The sequence below is a fragment of the Triticum urartu genome, chromosome 5 (assembly GCF_003073215.2).
Source record: "Triticum urartu cultivar G1812 chromosome 5, Tu2.1, whole genome shotgun sequence".
Classification (NCBI taxonomy): domain Eukaryota; kingdom Viridiplantae; phylum Streptophyta; class Magnoliopsida; order Poales; family Poaceae; genus Triticum; species Triticum urartu.
Window position 1 is genome coordinate 509273828 of NC_053026.1, and position 23761 is coordinate 509297588.

Consider the following 23761-nt stretch of genomic DNA (forward strand, 5'->3'; position numbering starts at 1 on the left):
CTCCCCCCGGTCGCTCTCTTCCTCCCCTGTTCAACTGATCGGGGCTCCTCCCGCGTGTCCCCACCGCACCACCTCGCCCGCGCCGTCCTGAGGGAATAAGGGCAGCCCCGACGCCTCGAGCTCCCTCCCCTCTTGCCCACTCCACCCTGCTCCCCGTCTCACCCTCACCCTCTCTCCCCCTCTTCAGATCCCCTTTCACCCGAGCGCCGCCGCCACCGCGCTGGTGCTCCACCGCGGCCCCAGGCCTCACTGTCATGCCCGGGAGCATGGTCGTCGTCTGCCTCGTCATCCCCGACCACCCAAGTGGGTCGGGCGCCACCGGAGAGCCCGTTGTGACGTCTTCTTCCAACTCTGCACCGCCGCATGCTGTCACCGTCTCCGGCCACCACGAGCCCTCCCAGAGCCCGCGAATGCACAACTACAGGGCCCGGTGAGCCCCGCGCTCCTCCCCCTCTCTTCCCAGCCTCTACCTCGGCCGTAGCTGCTTCCCCCGTCGTGCCCGAGCTCATCAACGCGGTGGTGCTCGCCGTCGTGGACACGGCTCGCGGAGCTCGCAGCTGACCACCACGTCGTGCTCAGCACCTCCACCCACACCCACTGCACGCGCCCACTACTCCTCCCGCTCCTCTAGCGCCGTCCTCGACGGGGCAGTGATCTGGCCGCCGCCGCGAGCTTGTCTCCAGCGAGCTCATCGCCTCCTGCCTGCTGCTGACTGCGGCAATGGACTCACGCGAGTGCCATCTACCCGTAGAGCCGCCCCGCACGCTGAACCATGCTCCGCCTTGCCGTCCCCGTGGAGCACCTGAAAGTGTTGTCGCGTCGTCGTTGTAGCTCTCAGCTCCGGCCACACCTCCCTACAAGACCACCATGGGTGGATGCGGCTTTGTCCGCACATTCAAACGCGGCCAGCCCCATGCCAAATGGTGGCCCGTGGCAGTTTTCCGGCGAGACCCGGGGACTCCGCCGCGAAAATGGTTGCCGGAGCCCCTCTCCGGTGCCCTGCCGACGTGGTGCCCCTGGGGACACCTCCGCAGCCACTGACTGGTGGCCCCCAGTGGCCCCGCTGACCCCGTTGACTGCTTTGACCAGTGAACGGTGCTGACTGGGCAACCCCAGACGCTAACATGCGGGCCCCCTCTGTTAATTAGGATAAATAAATGTTTTTATAATTAAAAGTAATTAGTAATCTAATCTGCCACTGACATGTGGGGCCCAGCTATTAATTAACCTCATTTTAGTTAGTTTAAACTTCTGTTTGTCCATTGTCTATGACATGTGGGACCCACTGGTCAATTTAACCTGGTCAGCCGTCCTGTTGACTGCTGATGTCACAATGATGTAATGCTGACATCATAATTCCATTTCTGCTAATTTAGACAATTCCATAAAATGTTTAAATCATTGATAAATCGTAGTAAATAATCCGTAACTCGGATGAAAATACTTTGTACATGAAAGTTACTCAAAATGACGAAACGAAACCGAATACGCGGTCCGTTCATCTGCCACACATCCCTAGCATAGCGAACATCAAACCATTCCCCTCCGGTTCGGCTGTCCAAAAATGCTAAACTTCGGGAAAGCATACCCGGATGTTATCCCCTTTGCCGGTATCGTGTAGTGCCGCATTAGAACATGTCTAGCTCTGCCTGTTGTCATGTTATGCACTTGCTTGCTATGTATTTACCGTCCCCCCCTCTTCTCTTTGGTAGACCCCAAGACCGCTGCTGATGCCCCTGTGATCAACAACATCACCGACGACCCTTCTTCCCTTTCAGAGGAGCTTCCAGGCAAGCCCCCCTTTGATCATCCCGATATCACCCATTCCATTCTCTCATGCTTGCATTAGATTTTGCTACTATCATTGTTTTCTCCTATTCTGATGCATAGCCTGCTTTTGTAACCTGCTTATAGTTACCTTACCTGCTTATCCTCAACTGCTTAGTATAGGTTGGTTAGTGATCCATCAGTGACCCCCCACCTTGTCCTTGTTGCCCCTGCTTCATCATCGATGACTCGATCAATGTGATCGACGACCAGAGCCCGACACCTCTCATCACATCACGCCCCTTTTGTTGCTCGACTCTGCAGAGTTACCATCGAGTGCCGAGGGTGGAACCTCATATATCACTCCTGATGAGATCTCTGTAGTGTAGCTATTCGATCATGGTCATCAAGGGTGATTTCCTCCTTAACCACTTCCAATATGACTCTGTCGTGCAACCCCTCAAGTGTGAACCTCAAGGGTGGTTCCTCTTACGTTCACCTTGATGATTACATCGAGTGGAATCCACTGAGGGTGATTCCTCAGGGTTCCCCTTGGTGTTAGACACACAGTTACTATGGTTACTATGACTTTACACAGAACCATGTTACTAAAGACGGGTCGGCCCTGAGGGGTACCCGCGCGAGCTTAATTGCGAGTGCTGAGGAGTCGGGTTGACCTACAGGGTGCCCGCGAGATAACTACGAGGCGTGGCCGGGCATTCTTAGCCCTTGCAGCAAGTCCTCGAGACGGGGCGACAGGGTCACATCTTTTGTGAGTCTCTGCTTGTTACCGCACGTTCCTAATCCACTACGATTTGGATATTTGATCTGAGGGTCCTCTGGCCTGATAGCACTAACCATCACGTGGGCATAGTATGGGTGTTCTGCGTCGTATGCATCAAACAAAGCTTAATAGACGTTAGCGACTGAGCGGCGCGAGCCAGGTTGGATTGGTAAGCACCTGCCTTTTTGAAGGAGGTAGCTAGGTCTGCTCACCGGCCGCGTACGCAACGTGCAGGAGTTCCCAGGGCGATGGCCCATGACCCCTGGGGGCATAGGTTTAGTCCGACATGCTGACCTCTCTATTAAGCCTAGGTCGGGTTGCGGTGTATCGATTGGCCGAGGCCTGGCATGACCCAGCAAAGTGTGTCCAGCCGGAGTTAATCGAGCATGGTGGGTAAATTGGTGCATGATAACCCACAAGTATAGGGGATCGCAATAGTTTTCGAGGGTAGAGTATTCAACCCAAATTTTTTGATTCGACACAAGGGGAGCCAAAGAATATTCTCAAGTATTAACAGTTGAGTTGTCAATTCAACCGCACCTGAAAGACTTAATATCTGCAGCAAAGTATTTAGTAGCAAAGTAATATGGAAGTAACGGTAATGGTGGCAAAAGTAACAGTATTGGTTTTGTATGTAACAGTAGCAACGGAAAAGTAACTAAGCAAAGATCAATATGTGAAAAGCTCGTAGGCAATGGATCAGTGGTGGATAATTATGTCGGATGCGATTCCTCATGCAACAGTTCTAACTTAGGGTGACACAGAACTAGCTCCAGTTCATCAATGTAATGTAGGCATGTATTCCGAATATAGTCATACGTGCTTATGGAAAAGAACTTGCATGACATCTTTTGTCCTACCCTCATGTGGCAGCGGGGTCCTATTGGAAACTAAGGGATATTAAGGCCTCCTTTTAATAGAGTACCGGACCAAAGCATTAACACTTAGTGAATACATGAACTCATCAGACTACGGTCATCACTGGTAAGTATCCCGATTATTGTCACTTCGGGGTTAACGGATCATAACACATAATAGGTGACTATAGACTTGCAAGATAGGATCAAGAACTCACATATATTCATGAAAACATAATAGGTTCAGATCTGAAATCATGGCACTCGGGCCCTAGTGACAAGCATTAAGCATAGCAAAGTCATAGCAACATCAGTCTCAGAACCTAATGGATACTAGGGTTCAAACCCTAACAAAACTAACTCGATTACATGATAAATCTCATCCAACCCATCACCGTCCAGCAAGCTTACGATGGAATTACTCATGCACAGCGGAGAGCATCATGAAATTGGTGATGGGGGAAGGTTGATGATGACGATGGCGACGGATTCCCCTATCCGGAGCCCCAAACGGACTCCAGATCAGCCCTCCCGAGAGAGCTTAGGGCTTGGCGGTGGCTCTGTATTGTAAAACACAATGAATCATTCTTTCTGATTTTTTTCTCCCCAAATGTGAATATACAGAGTTGGAGTTTAGGTCGGTGGAGCACCAGTGGGGCCACGAGGCAGGGGGGCGTGCCCAGGGGGTAGGCGCGCCCCCCGCCCTCGTGGACAGGGTGTGGGCCCCCTGGCCTTGATTCTTTTGCCAATATTTTTTATATATTCCAAAAATATTCTCTGTTGAGTTTCAAGTCATTCCGTGAACTTTTATTTCTGCACAACACCATGGCAATTCTGCTGAAAAACAGCATCAGTCCGGGTTTGTTCCATTCAAATCAAGCAAGTTAGAATCCAAAACAAGGGCAAAAGTGTTTGGAAAAGTAGATACGATGGAGACGTATCAACTCCCCCAAGCTTAAACATTTGCTTGTCCTCAAGCAATTCAGTTGACAAACTAAAAGTGATAAAGAAAAACTTTTACAAACTCTGTTTTCCCTTGTTGTTGTAAATATGTAAAGTCAACATTCAAGTTTTCAGCAAAGATTATGAACTAACCATATTCAAAATAACATTTAGGTCTCGTGTTTACTCATATCAATGACATAATCAACTAGTGAGCAATAATAATAAATCTCGGATGACAACACTTTCTCAAAACAATCATAATATGATATAACAAGATGGTATCTCGCTAGCCCTTTCTGAGACCGCAACACATAAATGCAGAGCACCTCTGAAGATCAAGGGCTGACTGGAAATTGTAATTCATGGTAAAAGAGATCCAGTCATAGTCATACTCAATGTAAACTAATAGTAATGCATGCAAATGACAGCGGTGCTCTCCAACTGGTGCTTTTTAATAAGAGGATGATGACTCAACATAAAAGTAAATAGATAGGCCCTTCGTAGAGGGAAGCAGGGATTTGTAGAGGTGCCAGAGCTCGATTTTGAAATAGAGATGAATAATATTTTGAGTGGTATACTTTCATTGTCAACATAACAACCGAGAGATCTCGATATCTTCCATGCTACACAAATTATAGGCGGTTCCCAAGCAGAATGGTAAAGTTTATACTCCCCCTACCACCAACAAGCATCAACCCATGGCTTGTCCGAAACAACGGGTGCATCCAACTAACAACAATCCTGGGGGAGTTTTGTTTGCATTTTTTATTTGATTTGAGCATGGGACTGGGCATCCCGGTTACCAGCCATTTTCTCATGAGTGAGGAGTGGAGTCCACTCCTCTTGAGAATAACCCGGCTAGCATGGAAGATATAGATAGCCCTAGTTGATACATGAGCTATTCGAGCATACAAAATATAATTTCATTTGAAGGTTTAGAAATTGGCACATACAAATTTACTTGGAATGGCAGGTAGATACCGCATATAGGAAGGTATGATGGACTCATATGGAATAACTTTGGGGTTTATGGAATTAGATGCACAAGCAATATTCCCACTTAGTACAGGTGAAGGCTAGAAAGAGACTGGGAAGCGACCAGCTAAAGAGCGACAACAGTCATGAACATGCATTAAAATTAATCAACACTGAATGCAAGCATGAGTAGGATATAATTCACCATGAACATAAATATCGTGGAGGCTATGTTGATTTTGTTTCAACTACATGCGTGAAATGTGCCAAGTCAAGCCACTTGAATCGTTCAAAGGAGGATACCACCCTATCATACCACATCACAACCATTTTAATAGCATGTTGACACACAAGGTAAACCATTATAAACTCCTAGCTAATTAAGCATGGCATGAGCAACTATAATCTCTAATTGTCATTGCAAACATGTTTCATTAGAATAGGCTGAATCAGGAACGATGAACTAATCATATTTACAAAAACAAGATAGGTCGAGTTCATACCATCTTTTTTCATCTCAATCAGTTCATCATATATCGTCATTATTGCCTTCCACTTGCATGACCAAACGGTGTGGATAATAATAATAGTGCACGTGCATTGGACTAAGCTGGAATCTGCAAGCATTCAATACAAGGGAGAAGACAAGGTAATATGGGCTCTTGGTTAGATCAACAACAATGCATATGAGAGCCACTCAACATTTTCATCATGATCTTCTCCTCTCGACCCCCAAAGAAAAGAAAAGAAATAAAACTATTTACACTGGAAAGCTCCCAACAAACAAAAGAAGAACGAGAAATCTTTTGGGGATTTTAATTATTACTACTACAAGCATGGAAAGTAAACTAGATAAAAGCTACAACTAATTTTTTTGGTTTTTAAGGTTTTTCAAATACACAAGAAGAATGCTTAAAACAGAAAATAAACTATCATGGATGATACAATGGAAAAGTATGAGCATCGACAACTGGCATGAGTGTGTGAACATGAATGTAATGTCGGTGAGAAATACGTACTCCCCCAAGCTTAGGCCTTTGGCCTAAGTTGGTCTATGCCCATGGTTCAAAGTGACCCTCTCCGGTGTGCGGAGGAGTGTCATCTGGGTGCCACTGGTTGGCGTTCTCCTCCGGATTCCACTGGTAAACAGACTGTCAATAAGGGTCATGTGGTGGTTCCGGCTCATGCTCTGGAGCTGGTGTCAGGCTCCAGTATGCATAAACGGCCTCCGGCAATATGAGGTACGTGCCTGAAAATATGTCAAACAAAGAGGGAACAGGCAAGGTAATAATCTCACAATAATTTTTATCAAATATCAATCTATATTTAAGCATCTTCTTCTTATCTTTAACAATAAAATCATGTGCTACCATACTCTTATAATCTAGAAAAATAGGAGGCAACAACTTTTCTTATTTCTCATAATGCCTAATAGGTATGTTAAAGTGTGCACCAAGGCGTGAGGCAAAGATGCCTCCAAAGATGGGACCCTTCGTACGGTTCAGATTTAACCGTTTAGCAACAATAGCGCCTAAACTGAAAGTAGCATCACGAAACAAGGCATGGCGCAAAATAACAATATCAGGGGCACTAAGGTTTCCACTATTCTCACGACCAATCAAGCATCTACTAGCAAATATTGCAAAGTAACGTAGAACAGGAAAATGTATGCTAGTAATTCTTGAATCGGAAACTTTCCTCGTTTCCCCTACAGCAATCATATCAATAAAACCTTCCACATCATTACGATGTGGTTCCTCTATGTTGCCCTCAAAGGGCAACTTGCAAACCGCACAAAAGTCATAAAGTGACATCTCCCTATACTCATCATACAAATAAAAATCCACAGAAGGTGGCGACCTCCTAGCATGGAAATGAAAAATTTGCACAAAAATATTAGTGAGTAGGAGATACTGTTCAAGCTGGTCGTGGAGGAAGTCGGTGAGGCCTGCATTCTCAGCCAAATAATAAAAGTCTTCATAAATCCCGGCTGCTCTCAAGAACTCATCACAAGGCCATTCGCACGGCCGAACCTCCGCAGTGCGAGGGAGATTATATTTGGGCTTCTTATTCTCTTCACTTTGTTTTCCTTCGAGCTTCGGCTCGAAGAGCCCCTCAACAATCTCTTCCTCATTTCCTCTAAAAAAATCTGAAATTTTTAGTAACTTAAAATAAAAGTGAACCAAACTCAACAAGATTGATAGCAACTACTCCCACAAGTGCCTAGAGGCCATATCATGCAATAGAACTACTTGGGACCAAATAAATTTGACATGCAAGCTCAAGCACAGGGTCACCTAAGTAGGAAAAATTTGCAATAAATAAAGCACTAGAACAAAAACTAATTGGACAATTGGAGGAGTCACATACCAAAGAATAATCCCCCAAAGCAGTTTTGTGAATGGAGCTTTGAGCGAGGAGATCGAAAATGGCAGCAAGATGAGTTAGAACTCGAGTTTGAGCTGGTGGATGATTTTTTTCTAGAGGAAGGCGAAGTGTGTGGGTGCAAGAATAAGTGGAGGGGGCATGAGGGGCCCACGAGGCAGGGGGCGCGCCCAGGGTGGTAGGGCGCACCCTGCACCCTCGTGGCTAGGCGGTTGCCCCCTCTGGTGTGTTCTCAGTGCCAATAATTCTTAAATATTCTACAAAAAATCATATTTCATTTTCGGGACATTTGGAGAACTTTTATTTTCGGGGTATTTTTTATTGCAAGGATAATTCAGAAAATAGACAAAAAATACTATTTTTGCTTTATTAAATCTAAATAACAGAAAGTAAAAGGAGGGTATAGAGAGTTGTGCTTTCTAACTTCATCCATCTCATGCTCATCAAAAGGAATCCACTAACAAGGTTGATCAAGTCTTGTTAACAAATTCTTTTCGAATAACATGAAACCGGAGAATTTTCGAATAACACTAGGTTACCTCAACGGGGATATGCATGTCCCCAATAATAAGAATATCATATTTCTTCTTGATAGTAGGAAGAGGAAATTCAAAACCTCCAATAATAATCATTGAAAAATTTCCAATAGAATTGATACTATGGACTCGAGGTTGTTTCCTCGGAAAGTGTACCGTATGCTCATTACCATTAACATGAAAAGTGACATTGCCTTTGTAGCAATCAATAACAGCCCCTGCAGTATAATAGACATACTATCGTCCTCGGGAATATCAAGAATAACAAAGTCCGTTAAAATAGTAACGTTTGCAACCACAACAAGCACATCCTCACAAATACCGACAGGTATAGCGGTTGATTTATCAGCCATTTGCAAAGATATTTCAGTAGGTGTCAACTTATTAAAATCAAGTCTATGATATAAAGAGAGGCATAACACTAACACCGGCTCTGGATCACATAAAGCAGTTTTAACATAGTTTCTCTTAATGGAGCATGGTATAGTTGGTAGTCCTGGATCTCCTAGTTTCTTTGGTATTCCACCTTTAAAAGTGTAATTAGCAAGCATGGTGGAAATTTTAGCTTCCAGTATCTTTCTCTTATTAGTAACAATATCCTTCATATACTTAGCATAAGGATTCATTTTAAGCATACCAGTCAAACGCATACGCAAAATATAGGTCTAATCATTTCAGCAAAGCGCTCAAAATCCTCATCATCCTTTTTCTTGGATGGTTTAGGAGGAAAAGGCATGGGGTTTTGAACCCATGGTTCTCTTTCATTACCGTGCTTCCTAGCAACGAAGTCTCTCTTATCATAACGTTGATTCTTTGATTGTGGGTTATCAAGATCAACAACAAGTTCAATCTCTACATCATTGTCACTGCTAGGTTGAGCATCAACATGAACATCATCATTAACATTATCGCTAGGTTCGTGTTCATTACCAGATTGAGTTCCAGCATCAAAAATAGAAATATCATTGGGATTCTCAGGTGTGTCAACAACAGGTTCACTAGAAGCATGCAAAGTCCTATCATTTTTATTTTTCTTCCTTTTAGAAGGACTAGGTGCATCAACATTAGTTCTATGAGAATCTTGCTCAATTCTCTTAGGGTGGCCCTCAGGATACAAAGGTTCCTGAGTCATTTTACCCCCTCTAGTCATAACTCTAACAACATTATCATTTTTCTTATTATTTAATTCATTGAGCAAATCATTCTAAGCTTTAAGTACTTGTTCTACTTGAGTGGTAACCATAGAAGCATGTTTACTAATAAGCTTAAGTTCACCTTTAACTCCAGACATATAATCACTCAAGTGTTCAATCATATAAGCATTACGTTTCAATTGTCTCGCAACATAAGCATTGAAGTTTTCTTATTTAACAATAAAATTATCAGACTCATCTAAGAATTGGCTACCAGGCTTATAACGAGGAATGTCACCTTCATCAAATCTCTAGAGAGAATTTACCTTTACTACCTGTGTCGGGTTATCAAGACCATGTATTTCTTCAATAAGTGGTAAATTCTTAACATCTTCAGCTTTAATACCTTTTTCTTTCATAGATTTCTTTGCCTCTTGCATATCTTTAGGACTGAGAAATAGAATACCCCTTTTCTTCAGAGTTGGCTTAGGAGTTGGTTCAGGAAGTGTCCAATAATTTTCATTACTCAACATATTATTCAATAGCAATTCAGCTTGATCAACTGTTCTTTCCCTGAAAACACAACCAGCACAACTATCCAGGTGGTCTCTGAAAGCATCGGTTAGTCCATTATAAAAGATATCAAGTATTTCATTTTTCTTGAGAGGATGATCAAGCAAAGCATTAAGTAATTGGAGAAGCCTCCCCCAAGCTTGTGGGAGACTCTCTTCTTCAATTTGCACAAAGTTATATATTTCCCTTAAGGCAGCTTGTTTCTTATGAGCGGGAAAATATTTAGCAGAGAAGTAATAAATCATATCCTGGGGACTACGCACACAACCATGATCAAGAGAATTAAACCATGTTTTAGCATCACCCTTTAATTAGAACGGAAATAACTTAAGGATAAAGTAATAGCGAGTTTTCTCATCATTAGTGAATAGGGTGGCTATATCATTTAATTTAGTAAGATGTGCCACAACAGTTTTAGATTCATAGCCATAAAAAGGATCAGATTCAACCAAAGTAATTAACTCAGGATCAACAGAGAAATCATAATCCTTATCGGAAATACAGATAGGTGAAGTAGCAAAAGCAGGGTCATATTTCATTCTAGCATTTAAAGACTTTTCTTTTAGCTTAGCTAATAGTTTCTTAAGATCATATCTATCATTGAAAGCTAAAAAGTCTTTAGCAGTTTCTTCATCCATAACATAACCCTCGGGCACAACAGGCAATTCATATCTAGGGGGAGAATCTTCATCATCACTTTCATCAATATTATCAGTTTCAATAATTTCATTCTCTCTAGCCCTAGCAAGTTGTTCATCAAGAAATTCACCTAGTGGCACAGTATTATCAAGCATAGAAGTTGTTTCATCATAAATATCATGCAACGCAGAAGTGGCATCATCAATAACATGTGACATATTAGAATGAATAGCAAGTGCAGGTGTCGCAAGTTTACTCAAAACAGAAGGTGAGTCAAGTGCAGAGCTAGATGGCAGTTCCTTACCTCCCCTCGTAGTTGAGGGAAAAATCTTGGTTCTTTCATCTTTCAAGTTCCTCATAGTGATCAACACATATAAATCCCAAGTGACTAAAAGAATACAGCTATGCTCCCCGGCAACGGCGCCAGAAAATAGTCTTGATAACCCACAAGTATAGGGGATCGCAACAGTTTTCGAGGGTAGAGTATTCAACCCAAATTTATTGATTCGACACAAGGGGAGCCAAAGAATATTCTCAGGTATTAACATTTGAGTTGTCAATTCAACCGCACCTGAAAGACTTAATATCTGCAGCAAAATATTTAGTAGCAAAGTAATATGGAAGTAACAGTAACGGTGGAAAAAGTAACATTATTGGGTTTGTAGTGATTGTAACAGTAGCAATGGAAAAGTAACTAAGCAAAGATCAATATGTGAAAAACTCATAGGCAATGGATCAGTGATGGATGATTATGTCGGATGCGATTCCTCATGCAACAGTTATAACATAGGGTGACACAGAACTAGCTCCATTTCATCAATGTAATGTAGGCATGTATTCCGAATATAGTCATACATGCTTATGGAAAAGAACTTGCATGACATCTTTTGTCCTACCCTCCCATGGCAGCGGGGTCCTATTGCAAACTAAGGGATATTAAGGCCTCCTTTTAGTAGAGTACTGGACCAAAGCATTAACACTTAGTGAATACATGAACTCCTCAAACTACGGTCATCACCGGTAAGTATCCTGAATATTGTCACTTCGGGGTTAACGGATCATAACACATAATAGGTGACTATAGACTTTCAAGATAGGATCAAGAACTCACATATATTCATGAAAACATAATAGGTTCAGATCTGAAATCATGGCACTTGGGCCCTAGTGACAAGCATTAAGCATAGCAAAGTCATAGCAACATCAATCTCAGAACATAATCGATACTAGGGATCAAACCCTAACAAAACTGACTCGATTACATGATAAATATCATCCAACCCATCACCGTCCAGCAAGCCTACGATGAAATTACTCACGCACGGCGGTGAGCATCAGGAAATTGGTGATGGAGGAAGGTTGATGATGATGATGGCCACGGATTCCCCTCTCCGGAGCCCCAAATGGACTCCAGATCAACCCTCTCGAGAGAGATCGGGGCTTGGCGGCGGCTCCATATCGTAAAACGTGATGAATCCTTCTCTCTGATTTTTTCTCCCCGAACGTGAATATATAGAGTTGGAGTTGAGGTCGGTGGTGCACCAGGGGGCCCACGAGGCAGGGGGCACGCTCAGGGGGTAGGCGTGCCCCCCACCCTCGTGGACAGGGTGTGGGCCCCCTGGCCTTGATTCTTTTGCCAGTATTTTTTATATATTCCAAAAATAATCTCCGTTGATTTTCAGGTCATTCCGAGAACTTTTATATCTGCACAAAAATAACACCATGGCAATTCAGCTGAAAACAGCGTCAGTGTGGGTTAGTTCCATTCAAATCATGACTTGGAGGTGTATCCCGATCTATACAACTAGAACTGGATACTTGAAGTGATAACTGGATAGTATGGCTTTGGGATTGCTTTCTCGTAGGGATTCGAGGAAGAATCTCTGGGCAAGGTTGATAAAACTACTACTACTTTACTTTATGCTAGTCTGCACTCATCTAATGCTGCAAGACCGCTGAAGATGCTAGTCTTCGATGGGACTAGGCTCTCCCTCTATTTTGGCATTCTACAGTTTAGTCCACAGATACAGCCCATTTCATTGATACCGATGCATATGTAGTGTAGATCCTCGCTTGTGAGTACTTTGGATGAGTACTCACGGTTGCTTTGCTACCCTCTTTTCCCCCTTCTTTCTTCTTTCCGGTTGTTGCAACCAGATGGTGGATCCCAAGAGCCAGATGCCACCCAGTCGACTACTACTACTACCCGATGGAGCCAACTACTACGTGGAGGCCACCGAAGACCAGGAGTACTTAGGAGGTCCCAGGCAGGAGGCCTTGCCTGTTCGATCGATGTTGCTTTCGTGCTAGCTTTCTTAAGGCATCCTTGTTTAACTTATGTCTATACTCAGATATTGTTGCTTCTGCTGACTCTTGTGTATTCGAGCTGATGTATTCGAGTCCTCGAGGCCCCTGGCTTGTACTATAAAGCTTGTATTATTTTAATTTGTGTCTAGAGTTGTGTTGTGATATCTTCCCGTGAGTCCCTGATCTTGATCATACACATTTGCGTGTATGATTAGTGTACGATTGAATCAGGGGCGTTATGGGGTACAATAGTGATCCAGGAGTAGATCACTAGACAGCGGTCAAAATTATCCTTAGGTACCTAAAGAGGACTAAGGAAATGTTTCTTGGTTATGGAAGTGATAAAGAGTACGTCGTAAAGAGTTACGTCGATGCAAGCTTTGACACCGATCCGGATGACTCTGAGTCTTGATCTGGATACATATTGAAAGTGGGAGCAATTAGCTAGAGTAGCTCCCTGCAAAGCATTGTAGACATAGAAATTTGCAAAATACATACAGATCTGAATGTGATAGACCCGTTGACTAAACCTCTCTCACAAGCAAAACATGATCACACCTTAGTACTCTTTGGGTGTTAATAACATGGCGATGTGAACTAGATTATTGACTCTAGTAAACTCTCTGGGTGTTGGTCACATGGTGATGTGAACTATGGGTGTTAAATCACATGGTGATGTAAACTAGATAATTGACTCTAGTGCAAGTGCGATACTAAAGGAAATATGCCCTAGAGGCAATAATAAAGTTGTTATTTTATATTTCCTTATTCATGATAAAGGTTTATTATTCATGCTAGAATTGTATTGATCGGAAACCTTAATACATGTGTGAATACATAAATAAACACAGTGTCCCTAGTAAGCCTCTACTAAACTAGCTCGTTGATCAAAGATGGTTAAGGTTTCCTAACCATGGACATGAGTTCTCATTTGATAACGGGATCACATCATTAGGAGAATGATGTGATGGACAAGACCCATCCGTTAGCTTAGCATTATGATCGTTCAGTTTTATTGCTATTGCTTTCTTCATGTCAAATACATATTCCTTCGACTATGAGATTATGCAACTCCAGGATACCGGAGGAATGCCTTGTGTGCTATCAAACGTCACAATGTAACTGGGTGGTTATAAAGATGCTCTATAGGTATCTCTGAAGGTGTTTGTTGAGTTGACATAGATCGAGATTAGGATCTGTCACTCCGAGTATCGGAGAGGTGTCTCTGGGCCCTCTCGGTAATACACATCATAAGCTTGCAAGAAAATGACTAAGGAGTTAGTCATGAGGTGATGTATTACGGAACGAGTAAAGAGACTTGCCAGTAACGAGATTGAGCTAGGTATGAAGATATCGACGATCGAATCTCGGGCAAGTAACATACCAATGGACAAAGGGAATTATGTATGTTGTCACAACAATTAGACCGATAAAGATATTCATAGAATATGTAGGATCCAATATGGGCATCCAGGTTCCGCTATTGGTTATTGAACAGAGAGGTGTCTCGGTCATGTCTACATAGTTCTCGAACCTGTAGGGTCCGCACGCTTAACGTTCGATGACGATATAGTATTATATGAGTTATGTGAATTGGTGACCGAATGTTCTTCGGAGTCCCGGATGAGATCACGGACATGACGAGGAGTCTCAAAATGGTATAGAGTTAAAGATTGATATATAGGACGATAGTATTCAGACACTGGAAGTGTTTCGGGGGGTACCGGGTACTTATCGGGTCACCGGAAGTTGTTCCGGACACCGCGGCAAAAGGTATGGGCCTTATGGGTCAAGAGGGGAAACACACTAGCCACAAGGGGCTGGTGCGCGCCCCATATGGGCCGGACAAGGTGGAGAAGGAAAGGGGAAGGAGGAAAGGAAAGAAAGGGAATAGGATTCCCCCTTCCTTTCCCCCTCCCCCTCTTTCCTCCCCCCTCCGACAAATAAGGTAGGGGCGCGCTACTGCTACTTCTCGAGCTTGCCTTGGTTTTTCCCTAGCAGAGGAAGGGGTGATGCAGCAAAGTAGAGATAAGTATTTCCCTCAGTTTGAGAACCAAGGTATCAATCCAGTAGGAGACAACGCAGAAATCACCTAATACCTACACAAACAATCAAACAACTTGCACCCAACGCGATAAAGGGGTTGTCAATCCCTTCATGGTTACTTGCAAAAGTGAGTGATAGAGATAAATAAATGGTAAAGTAAATATTTTTGGTATTTTTGGTTTATAGATCAGAAAGTAAAATATTGCAAAAATAGTAGATCAGAAACTAATATTGTAGATCGGAAACTTAGATGATGGAAAATGGAAACTTATATGATGGAAAATAGACCCCGGGGCCATAGGTTTCACTAGAGGCTTCTCTCAAGATAGCAAATAATACGGTGGGTGAACAAATTACTGACGAGCAATTGATAGAAAAGCACGAAGTTATGATGATATCTAAGGCAATGATTATGAAATATAGGCATCACGTCCGTGTCAAGTAGACCAAAACGATTCTGCATCTACTACTATTACTCCACACATCGACTGACTCCTGCTTGCATCTAGAGTATTAAGTTCATGAAGAACAGAGTAATGCATTAAGTAAGATGACATGATGTAGAGGAATTTACTCAAGCAATATGATGAAAACCCCATATTTTATTCTCGATGGCAACAATACAATATGTGCCTTGCTACCCCTACTGTCACTCGGAAAGGACACCGCAAGATTGAACCCAAAGCTAAGCACTTCTCCCATTGCAAGAAAAACCAATCTAGTTGGCCAAACCAAACAGATAGTTCGAACAGAATTACAAAGATATCAAATCATGCATAAAATAATTCAGAGAATATTCAAATAATATTCATAGATAAGCTGATCATAAATCCACAATTTATCGGATCTCGGCAAACACACCCCAAAAAGGTATTACATCGGATAGATCTCCAAGAACATCGAGGAGAACATGGTATTGAGAATCAAAGAGAGAGAAGAATCCATCTAGCTACTAGCTATGGACCCGTAGGTCTGTGGTAAACTACTCACGCTTCATCAGAAGGGCAATAGAGTTGATGTAGAAGCCCTCCGTGATCGAATCCCCCTCCGGCAGGGTGCCGGAAAAGGTCCCTAGATGGGATCTCACGGGTACAGAAGGTTGCGGCGGTGGAAAAGTGTTTTCGTGGCTCCCTCTGGTGGGTTTGGAATATATGTGAACATATAGGCGTAGGAATTAGGTCAGAGGAGTCACGAGGGGCCCACAAGGGTGGGGGCGCGCCCTCCGTCCTTGTGGACGCCTCGTGTCTCTCCCGACTTGATCTCCAAGTCTCTGGTGTGTCTTCTGGTCCAAGAAAAATCATCGCGAAGGTTTCATTCCGTTTGGACTCCGTTTGGTATTTCTTTTCTGCGAAACTCAAAAATAAGGAAAAAACAGAAACTAGCACTGGTCTCTAGGTTAATAAATTAGTCCCAAAATAATATAAAATAGCCTATTAATGCATATAAAACATCCAAAACAGATAATATAACAGCATGGAACAATCAAAAATTATAGATGCATTGGAGATGTATCAGCCCCTTGGGAGGACCCCAATTAGGATTCGGCCTACTTGGGGCGCCTCCTGACAACCTCCCCTCTCCCTCCCCCCCCCACATATATATATATATAGCACACACGAGACAATGGTTTAGCCATGTGTGGCACCCCCTCCACTGTTTACACCCCCGGTCATATTTTCATAGTGCTTAGGCGAAGCCCTGCGGAGATAACTTCACCATCACCGTCACCACGCCCTTGTGCTGACAGAAATCATCTACTACCTTGATGTCTTGCTAGATCAAGAAGGAGAGGGACGTCACCGAGCAGAACGTGTGCAGAACGCAGAGGTGTCGTGCGTTTGGTACTTGATCGGTTGAAGCGCGAAGAAGTTCGACTACATCAACCACGTTGTGAAACGCTTTCGCTTACGATCTACGAGGGTACGTAGACACACTCTCCTCCCGTTGCTATGCATCTCCATGGATAGATCATTGCGTGTGCGTAGAATTTTTTTGTTTTCCATGCAACGATTCCCAACACTAAGAATATCTCTCCATCGTCAGAGGACCAAATCCCAGTCTTGAGCTATCTATTCCCTTGTCATACATTTCTCATGCACCTGAAAGTTTTTTTATGATCACCCTATTACGGGTAATGTTTAATGAACCCCAAAGCACACCATCAGGTATGAAGGTACTTGATACTGGCATGGCCTAAGAAATTATGCATACGTTAACATATGTGTGACAATATTAATAACTAACAACGATATGATCTCGTAGTATATCAGTCAGTTGTGTCTGTTCAACATAATTGTTCTTCCAACAATGTCTTCACATTGTCACTGACATCCTTGTTACTATAACTATGCTCATGATTAGGAAAACATGATCATCATGTAACACATGAGTTAGTCTTAGAGGCGAGACTAGGAATCTAATTGGTGTTTATTATTCCACACATGCGCATGGGTTTTTCTCTAAATGTCATTTACATTGCAGACTTGAGAACCATTGAAATTACTACATAGAAAAATAAACATCAATTACAAACATTAAAATAAATAATAAAATTTATTATTGCCTCTAGGACATATTTCAATAGCCTAGTCTTTTACAGGTGTCAGGAGTGTTGTTCGGTCGCTCACCTCACGCATAATCAAGCAAAAGAATGAAATGTTTTTCACTTGCCAGTGGTAAAGGTGGGCAAATAACTCCCAACTTCTAAGGGGCATAGGAAAATGGTTGGTTGAAGAAAAGCAAGAAAAATTGGGGTATGTCGTCAGCGAAATTTGCATGAGAAGCTGCAAAATCTTAAGAAGTTGGTTTGCTGGAGACTCCCTTTGGTTCAACTTATATATTTTAGACCGCTCAACTTATAGCTTTTAGACCGAGAAGTTGGTAGTTGAAGCTGAACCAAACACATCCAAAAACTCAATAAGCTAACTTTTATGAGCATTACTATTTTGTTTTTAGTGTTGAACCTCTTAAGGTTGAAGAAGCACTCAAGGATATGGATTGGATCAATGCTATGCACAAGGAGCTCCATAACTTTGAAATTAACAAAGTATGCACATTATTTGAGAAGCCCGATGATACTTAAAGGATCATAGGAACAAGATGGGTCTTTCTGAGCAAGCAAATGAGAATGATCTAGTCGTCCACAACAAAGCACGATTACTAGACCAAGGGGGTATACTCAAGTGAAAGGTATTGACGATGGTGAAACATATGCTCTGGTTGCTAGACTTGAGGCCATTCGCATATTACTTACATTTTCTGGAAAGGAGGTCAAAGCCCCTGTCCTCTGCATCAATGTCAAGCACACAACCATTCTTAACAATTATTAAACAAAGGCAACGACAAACAAATCATAACGATATCTTACGACTAAGTCGACTTCTCCTACACCAACGCCTACAAGAAGATACAAATGTCCTTGTGCCATCATCGCTGCGTCCGACTAGAGATGCTATGGAGAAGGATTTTTATCCTGGTGGCTGAGACCAGTCAAATCAAGACCGTCACAACAACAACTAGACAACACATTCAATAAGGTAATGACACAAAGTCCTTTGCTATCGAGCCCAACCAATAAAGGCTAGAACAAGAGTTTCCACTCCAAGACATGAAAACGTGTTCCAATCGGCATCTTGATGACAAATCCTTTGATAGTCACCTTCGGCAGTACTCTAGGCTAGGACCAAAATGCACTAGTAGATTGGTGCGACAACTTCAAGACCACTGCCACGGCCGTCACTGGACGCCCATGTCTCAGTGCAGAAGTGGTCGTCGCCATTCCAAACTAGTGTGAGGTACACTACATCACCCACTGTACTGTCGAATCAGTTGCCCCAATACTAGAAGACAACATGGAACTACCAATGCACCCCTTGATCACCAGCGTCAGACTCTGCCACTGGTGCCTCGAACCTCCTGGTGTGATGGTCACTGCCCTCGCACTGGATGAAAATACCCTTTGTGACGGTAGTGTGCACCACATGGGACCATCGTTGCCATGCCTAAAAACAAGTGGATGAACTTGTAGATGCGCCACAATGCCTCTTGAGCTCCTTGTTGCGGTCATCGAGGGTCGCCACCCCTGTCACGATGGCAAGTGGAGGCAGCCATCGCCACGACTACCTGCATGGTCACCATCAATGTTGTTGTGCTCGTTGCCACCTCTGTGGACACCGACACCTCTTTTGTCACACACTGGGACAACGGGTCTGTTGTACCAAGATATGGTACCGAAGCGGCATCGACAAGATATGCCCCGTCCCCGGACGCCTCATGGGCAGCGATCGTCGACACCTCTTGACTGCTCCATGGCTATCGAGCCTGAGGCCGACCTATCCTTCACCTCCGCTTCATCATTATTGGTAACACTACTGGAGTCGCGCGCCCACGCTGGCTTTCCAACGAGGAGTACTCCTTTCATGAACGGCTCGATGACACGTCGGAGATCCCATTCTCATAGTCCGCCTCCTCTAGCATGTTTCTGCTCACCCGTAAGCTGCAGACACCAGTAGCGAAGGAAGAGAAGTGGAGTGAGACTGGCGACACTAGCACAATAGACACATTATGCACCTCATGACCTCACCGCTTGGCCGATCCTAGCTTCGCACACGCTTTGCACTCCCCACCAAGGTGATCTCCAACCTGCCAGACCACAACGCTTCACAACAACAAGCAACAGTGAGGAGAGGGGAGATGGTTGCGAGTGTGGTGCGGAGGAGGGAGAGACCAACACATTGACCGACACCATCTCCGATGCCGTCAAGAGGAATGGTGAATCACCCTTCCATGAATAGTGAAATGAGTGGTTTGTCTTTTTCCCATATGCTAATCATCACAATATCGCACTTTGCCAAATCGATTTTAAAAGTGCATTCTTAAATGACAAGATTGAGAATGAAGTTTTTGTTAAACAATCTCTCAGAATTATCCATCATAAAAAACTAATAATGTCTATAAACCTCAGAAAGCTCTATATGGTCTTAAGCAACTTCTTAGAGCTTAAAATGATCAACAAAGTTTCTTTTGAAGCAGGATAAGGCTTAACCTGGTGGTGGAAAAGGACTGAAGCCTTCCCACCATCTAGACTCAAGGCATGGTATTTGCAATTTAGATTTGTTGCACCAGTTATACTGTACGAGATCACTTACAACCATCTTGTAAAAAAACTCTATTCACTAAGTGAGTTTATGGTAAATTATTTGGATGCCAAGTTTATGTTTATTATATCATCTTTGGTTCCACTAACCATCGTTTTGGTGAGAATATGAAAAGTTAATCATCGAGAGGCACAAGTTATCAATGACGGATGAGCCGGGATTCTTTCTCAATCTCCAATTAAACAAAGGAAGGAACACACTTTTGTGTCACAAACAAAATATACTAAAACCATGAACGGATTTAATAAGTTCAAATGCAAAAAATATATACGAACCCAAATGTCAACCTTGACTGAGAAAACAGTTGCAGATCAAACCTACCACCGTCGTCCCATAATATAAGACATTTCTAATCTAAGCCGTAAACACGTTTTATATTGAGGGAATTTGATAGGTACATTTGCAATGAAAGCTCAAAGTACCTCGGTGGTGGTATCAGGTGATACCAAGGTTTAAGTGATACCACTGATGGCTACCGCAAGCTCTTGAACATTTTGCAAAAACGCCAACCAGAAGTCTTAAAATTACGTGCAGATACAATAGCTCTTTAGACGCCGTCAGATCTGGAATCCAACGGCCGAGAAGTCTATATCTCCTAAGTTTTGGGTATCACTTGAAATTTTCCCCCCGCGGTGGCGCCGGTGGCGTGTGCTGCCGTTCCTGCGGTGCCACCTGCTGCGTGATACAGGGGCCAAGCCGGCCAGGTGGTGCTTCCCCAAGTCCTCCTCGGGTCGGTCCTGCCCGGTCTTCCTTCCTCCTACTTTTCCCCAGCACAAACAAAAGAAAAATGGAGTTAGCCATGGCCGCCGCCTACACCTCGTGCCTGGGCCTGCCCCCCGCCGCGCACCCGTACGACGACGCATCCGTGGCCTGCGCCCTCGGCCAGCTCTACTCCACCAAGGATCCGTTCGCCCTGCCGGTCAGCTGCCTCCTCCCGCCCCCCGAGCTGCCGCCGGCCTTCGGGTTGCCCGTCGGCGGCCTCGCCCCCGTCTGCTGCTGCGCCAAAGCCGCGGGGCCCCCCGCGTTCCCGCCCTTTCCGTGGGCGCACGCGCCCTCGCCGCCAGCGCCGCCGCGCTGCGCCATCACGGAGATCGACGAGTCCCGGGAGGTGGAGTCGGAGGACAACCTCTCCCCTCGCTCTGTCCTCACGCCCTGGAGGAGGCCGACGCCCGCCTCGCCGCTGTCTCCGCCTCCGCCTCTTGTGGTCGGAGGAAAACGGGCCTTCGACCCAAGCAGCGAGAAGACTTCTCTGATGATCTGCAATATCCCCAACGGATTCGTGTAAGCATGCTGCTCTTCTCTGCTGCCAGCCATTTCCCCCTCTTCTTTTTGCTGAAGTACTCTGTGAATTCTTGGTATGCGGCGCAGGAAGCGGAGGTTCATGGCGATTCTGGACCAGCATTGCGTCCAGGAGAACGATAATCCTGAATGGCGTGTCGTTGGCGGTGGCAAGTTCGTGAGGTCGGAGTATGACTTCCTCTACATCCCAATAGACTTCAGGTAGTACTAGCATTTGCATTTCTGAATTTGCTAATTCTCAATTGCCTGAAAACGAATTAGTCTAGTCGATTCTTCAGGAGAGTGGAGAGAGAGAGAGAGAGAGAGAGAGAGAGAGAGAGAGAGAGAGAGCAGCGCTCTGATGCCTTAGTTGACTGAAAACGAAATTCAGGTTAGTCCATTCTTCAGGATAGGAGAGAGAGAGAGAGAGAGAGAGAGAGCGAGAGAGAGAGAGAGAGAGAGAGAGAGAGAGAGAGAGCAGCGGTCTGAGGCCTCAGGACTGAAAACGAACTTCAGGTTAGTCGATTCTTCGGAAGAATAGAGACAGAGTGACAGCAGCGCTCAAAGGCCAAGATATCAGTGACGTGGCCGGCCGCAGTGTCTCCAACTCAGCCGAGGATGAGAATTCACAGGTGTGGGTGGGGGACAATTTCAGTTACAGTCCTGCTCCGATTAGATAGCCGTCGAGCTCGAGACAAGACGCGGCGGCTTCGCCGGTGAGCCAGGACCTCACAGGTGGCAGGGACAACGCAATGCCGCCAGAGGAGAGGTCGGGGCGGGGCGGAAAGAAGATCGGGTGGGGAAGAGTAAGACGAAGCAGTAGCCATTGCATTTCAATCCAATGTCTTGAAAAATCAACTGATTTAAAATGATCAGGCAACTGTTTTATAGGCTTCTGTTTTGTCTAATCCAAAGCTTGTTTGTTGTGTCCGTCTTTGCACAGGACGAAGTACAACAAAGGCTATGCGTTCGTCAACATGACAACGGCGATCGCTGCACGGCGGCTCCACGCGTTTCTCCACGGGCACCGCTGGGCCCTGGCAGGCTCTCGGAAGGTGTGTGAGGTCGTGCATGCGGACATCCAGGTACGCGCACACACATCGCCGGCCAACTCCACATCTTCGCCTCCGGCCAACGCCGTAACTCGAAGAAATGTTTGCCTGCTCGCAGGGGGTGGATGCTTTGTCAGCGCACTTCTCCTGCTCCAAGTTCCCCTGCGGTAACAAGGAATTCCTGCCGGTGCGCTTCGGCCCGCCACGGGATGGCCTCCGGCCGACGGTGGAGCGTGTGATTGGCCGCACGCTGGTCCACCGCCCCACTGATCAATCCGCCCGCCCCATGCCGCATGCTGCACGTATGTGTCCTCAAAGTTATAATCTGAACTTTTTCTGAACTTTGTATGGCTAGTAAGCAGTCGTGACCTGAATTGTATTGAGGTTTAGGGCCAGTTCTTTTGGGGCTTACGGGTAGCTGCCAAAATAAGCTGCCCCCTACCCAGCTTATTCTGGCAGCCCAACCTAAATTTTATTCTAGAAGCCTACTACTATGATGTTGTATTATGCTAGCGAAATGTACTCTTAGTTACTAGGAGTAGTTTCTTAGCATTAAAAACTAACTGGCTGATCCTTTCTCTCTGATGTTCTATTATTGACTGATCCTTTCTCTCTGATTAAGCTATAACTAACTGGCTGTTGGATACATTTTTGGTCCTCTTGCAGAAAGAGGAGGCAAATCGAAACCTGCTGCAGTGGGGAACAAAACTGTTTGAGCTGGTGGCTACTGGCTAGTGATGTCTTTGCTTCGTCGCGAGGATGGAGGCCTACTCACCTTAGGGTAGGTGCTTAGTGTGCTTGGTTACCCGAGATGTTGTGATCAAGTTTAGATGGTTCTTTTGTGGGTGCATGAGTATCTTCTAGTATCTGTATCCTAGCTTGGAGATGTTGGTTTCATTTGCCTTCCCTAGGTAGCAGCTATGCTTGGTGGTTCTGCCATCCGATTTCCTTTGAGTTGTCACTAACTGTACTCATCTGCCCAGAACTTTGTTAGATTGGTGTCTGCATCTGTTCGTATGTTATCCGCCCGTGTATGTGGTTAAAGATTTGGCATCCCGTTGCAATGTGTGATGTTGATGGCGCTGAACGAAGAGGTTAATATTGGGGGAGATTTTTGGCTCCCTGAGCACCAATGTGCTGTTTTTCCGCCCGCAAGTCTGCCCTTTGATTGTTGCAACAATGGGTGATATTTGAAATAATTTTATCTAGATTAATAACATAACGCCTGGTCATGTATGCATCGCTGCCCTCGGTTATCTCTGGAGCAAGGTAAGGTTATCGTCAGGTTTTGGGTGATATATCGGAGAAAACATATCTGGATTTTTTTC

At 44.5% G+C, this 23761-nt stretch overlaps 1 protein-coding gene across 1 annotated transcript; it reads left to right on the forward strand.

The window, feature by feature from the left end:
* Positions 1-254: 254 nt before the first annotated feature.
* Positions 255-23486, forward strand: LOC125507252 (protein MEI2-like 6). The gene is made up of 7 exons (XM_048671894.1): positions 255-430; positions 20498-20542; positions 20638-21384; positions 21472-21603; positions 22325-22466; positions 22552-22735; positions 23100-23486. The coding sequence occupies exons 1-7, from the start codon at positions 255-257 to the stop codon at positions 23147-23149; spliced, it is 1476 nt and encodes a 491-aa protein (XP_048527851.1). The 3' UTR covers positions 23150-23486.
* Positions 23487-23761: the final 275 nt, after the last annotated feature.

Coding starts and splice junctions, on each gene's coding strand:
- LOC125507252 (XM_048671894.1), top strand. CDS start 255: ATGCCCGGGAGCATGGTCGTCGTCTGCCTCGTCATCCCCGACCACCCA. Junction 431..20,497: donor ATGCACAACTACAGGGCCCG/GTGAGCCCCGCG, acceptor GGAATTTGATAG/GTACATTTGCAATGAAAGCT. Junction 22,467..22,551: donor TCGTGCATGCGGACATCCAG/GTACGCGCACAC, acceptor GCCTGCTCGCAG/GGGGTGGATGCTTTGTCAGC.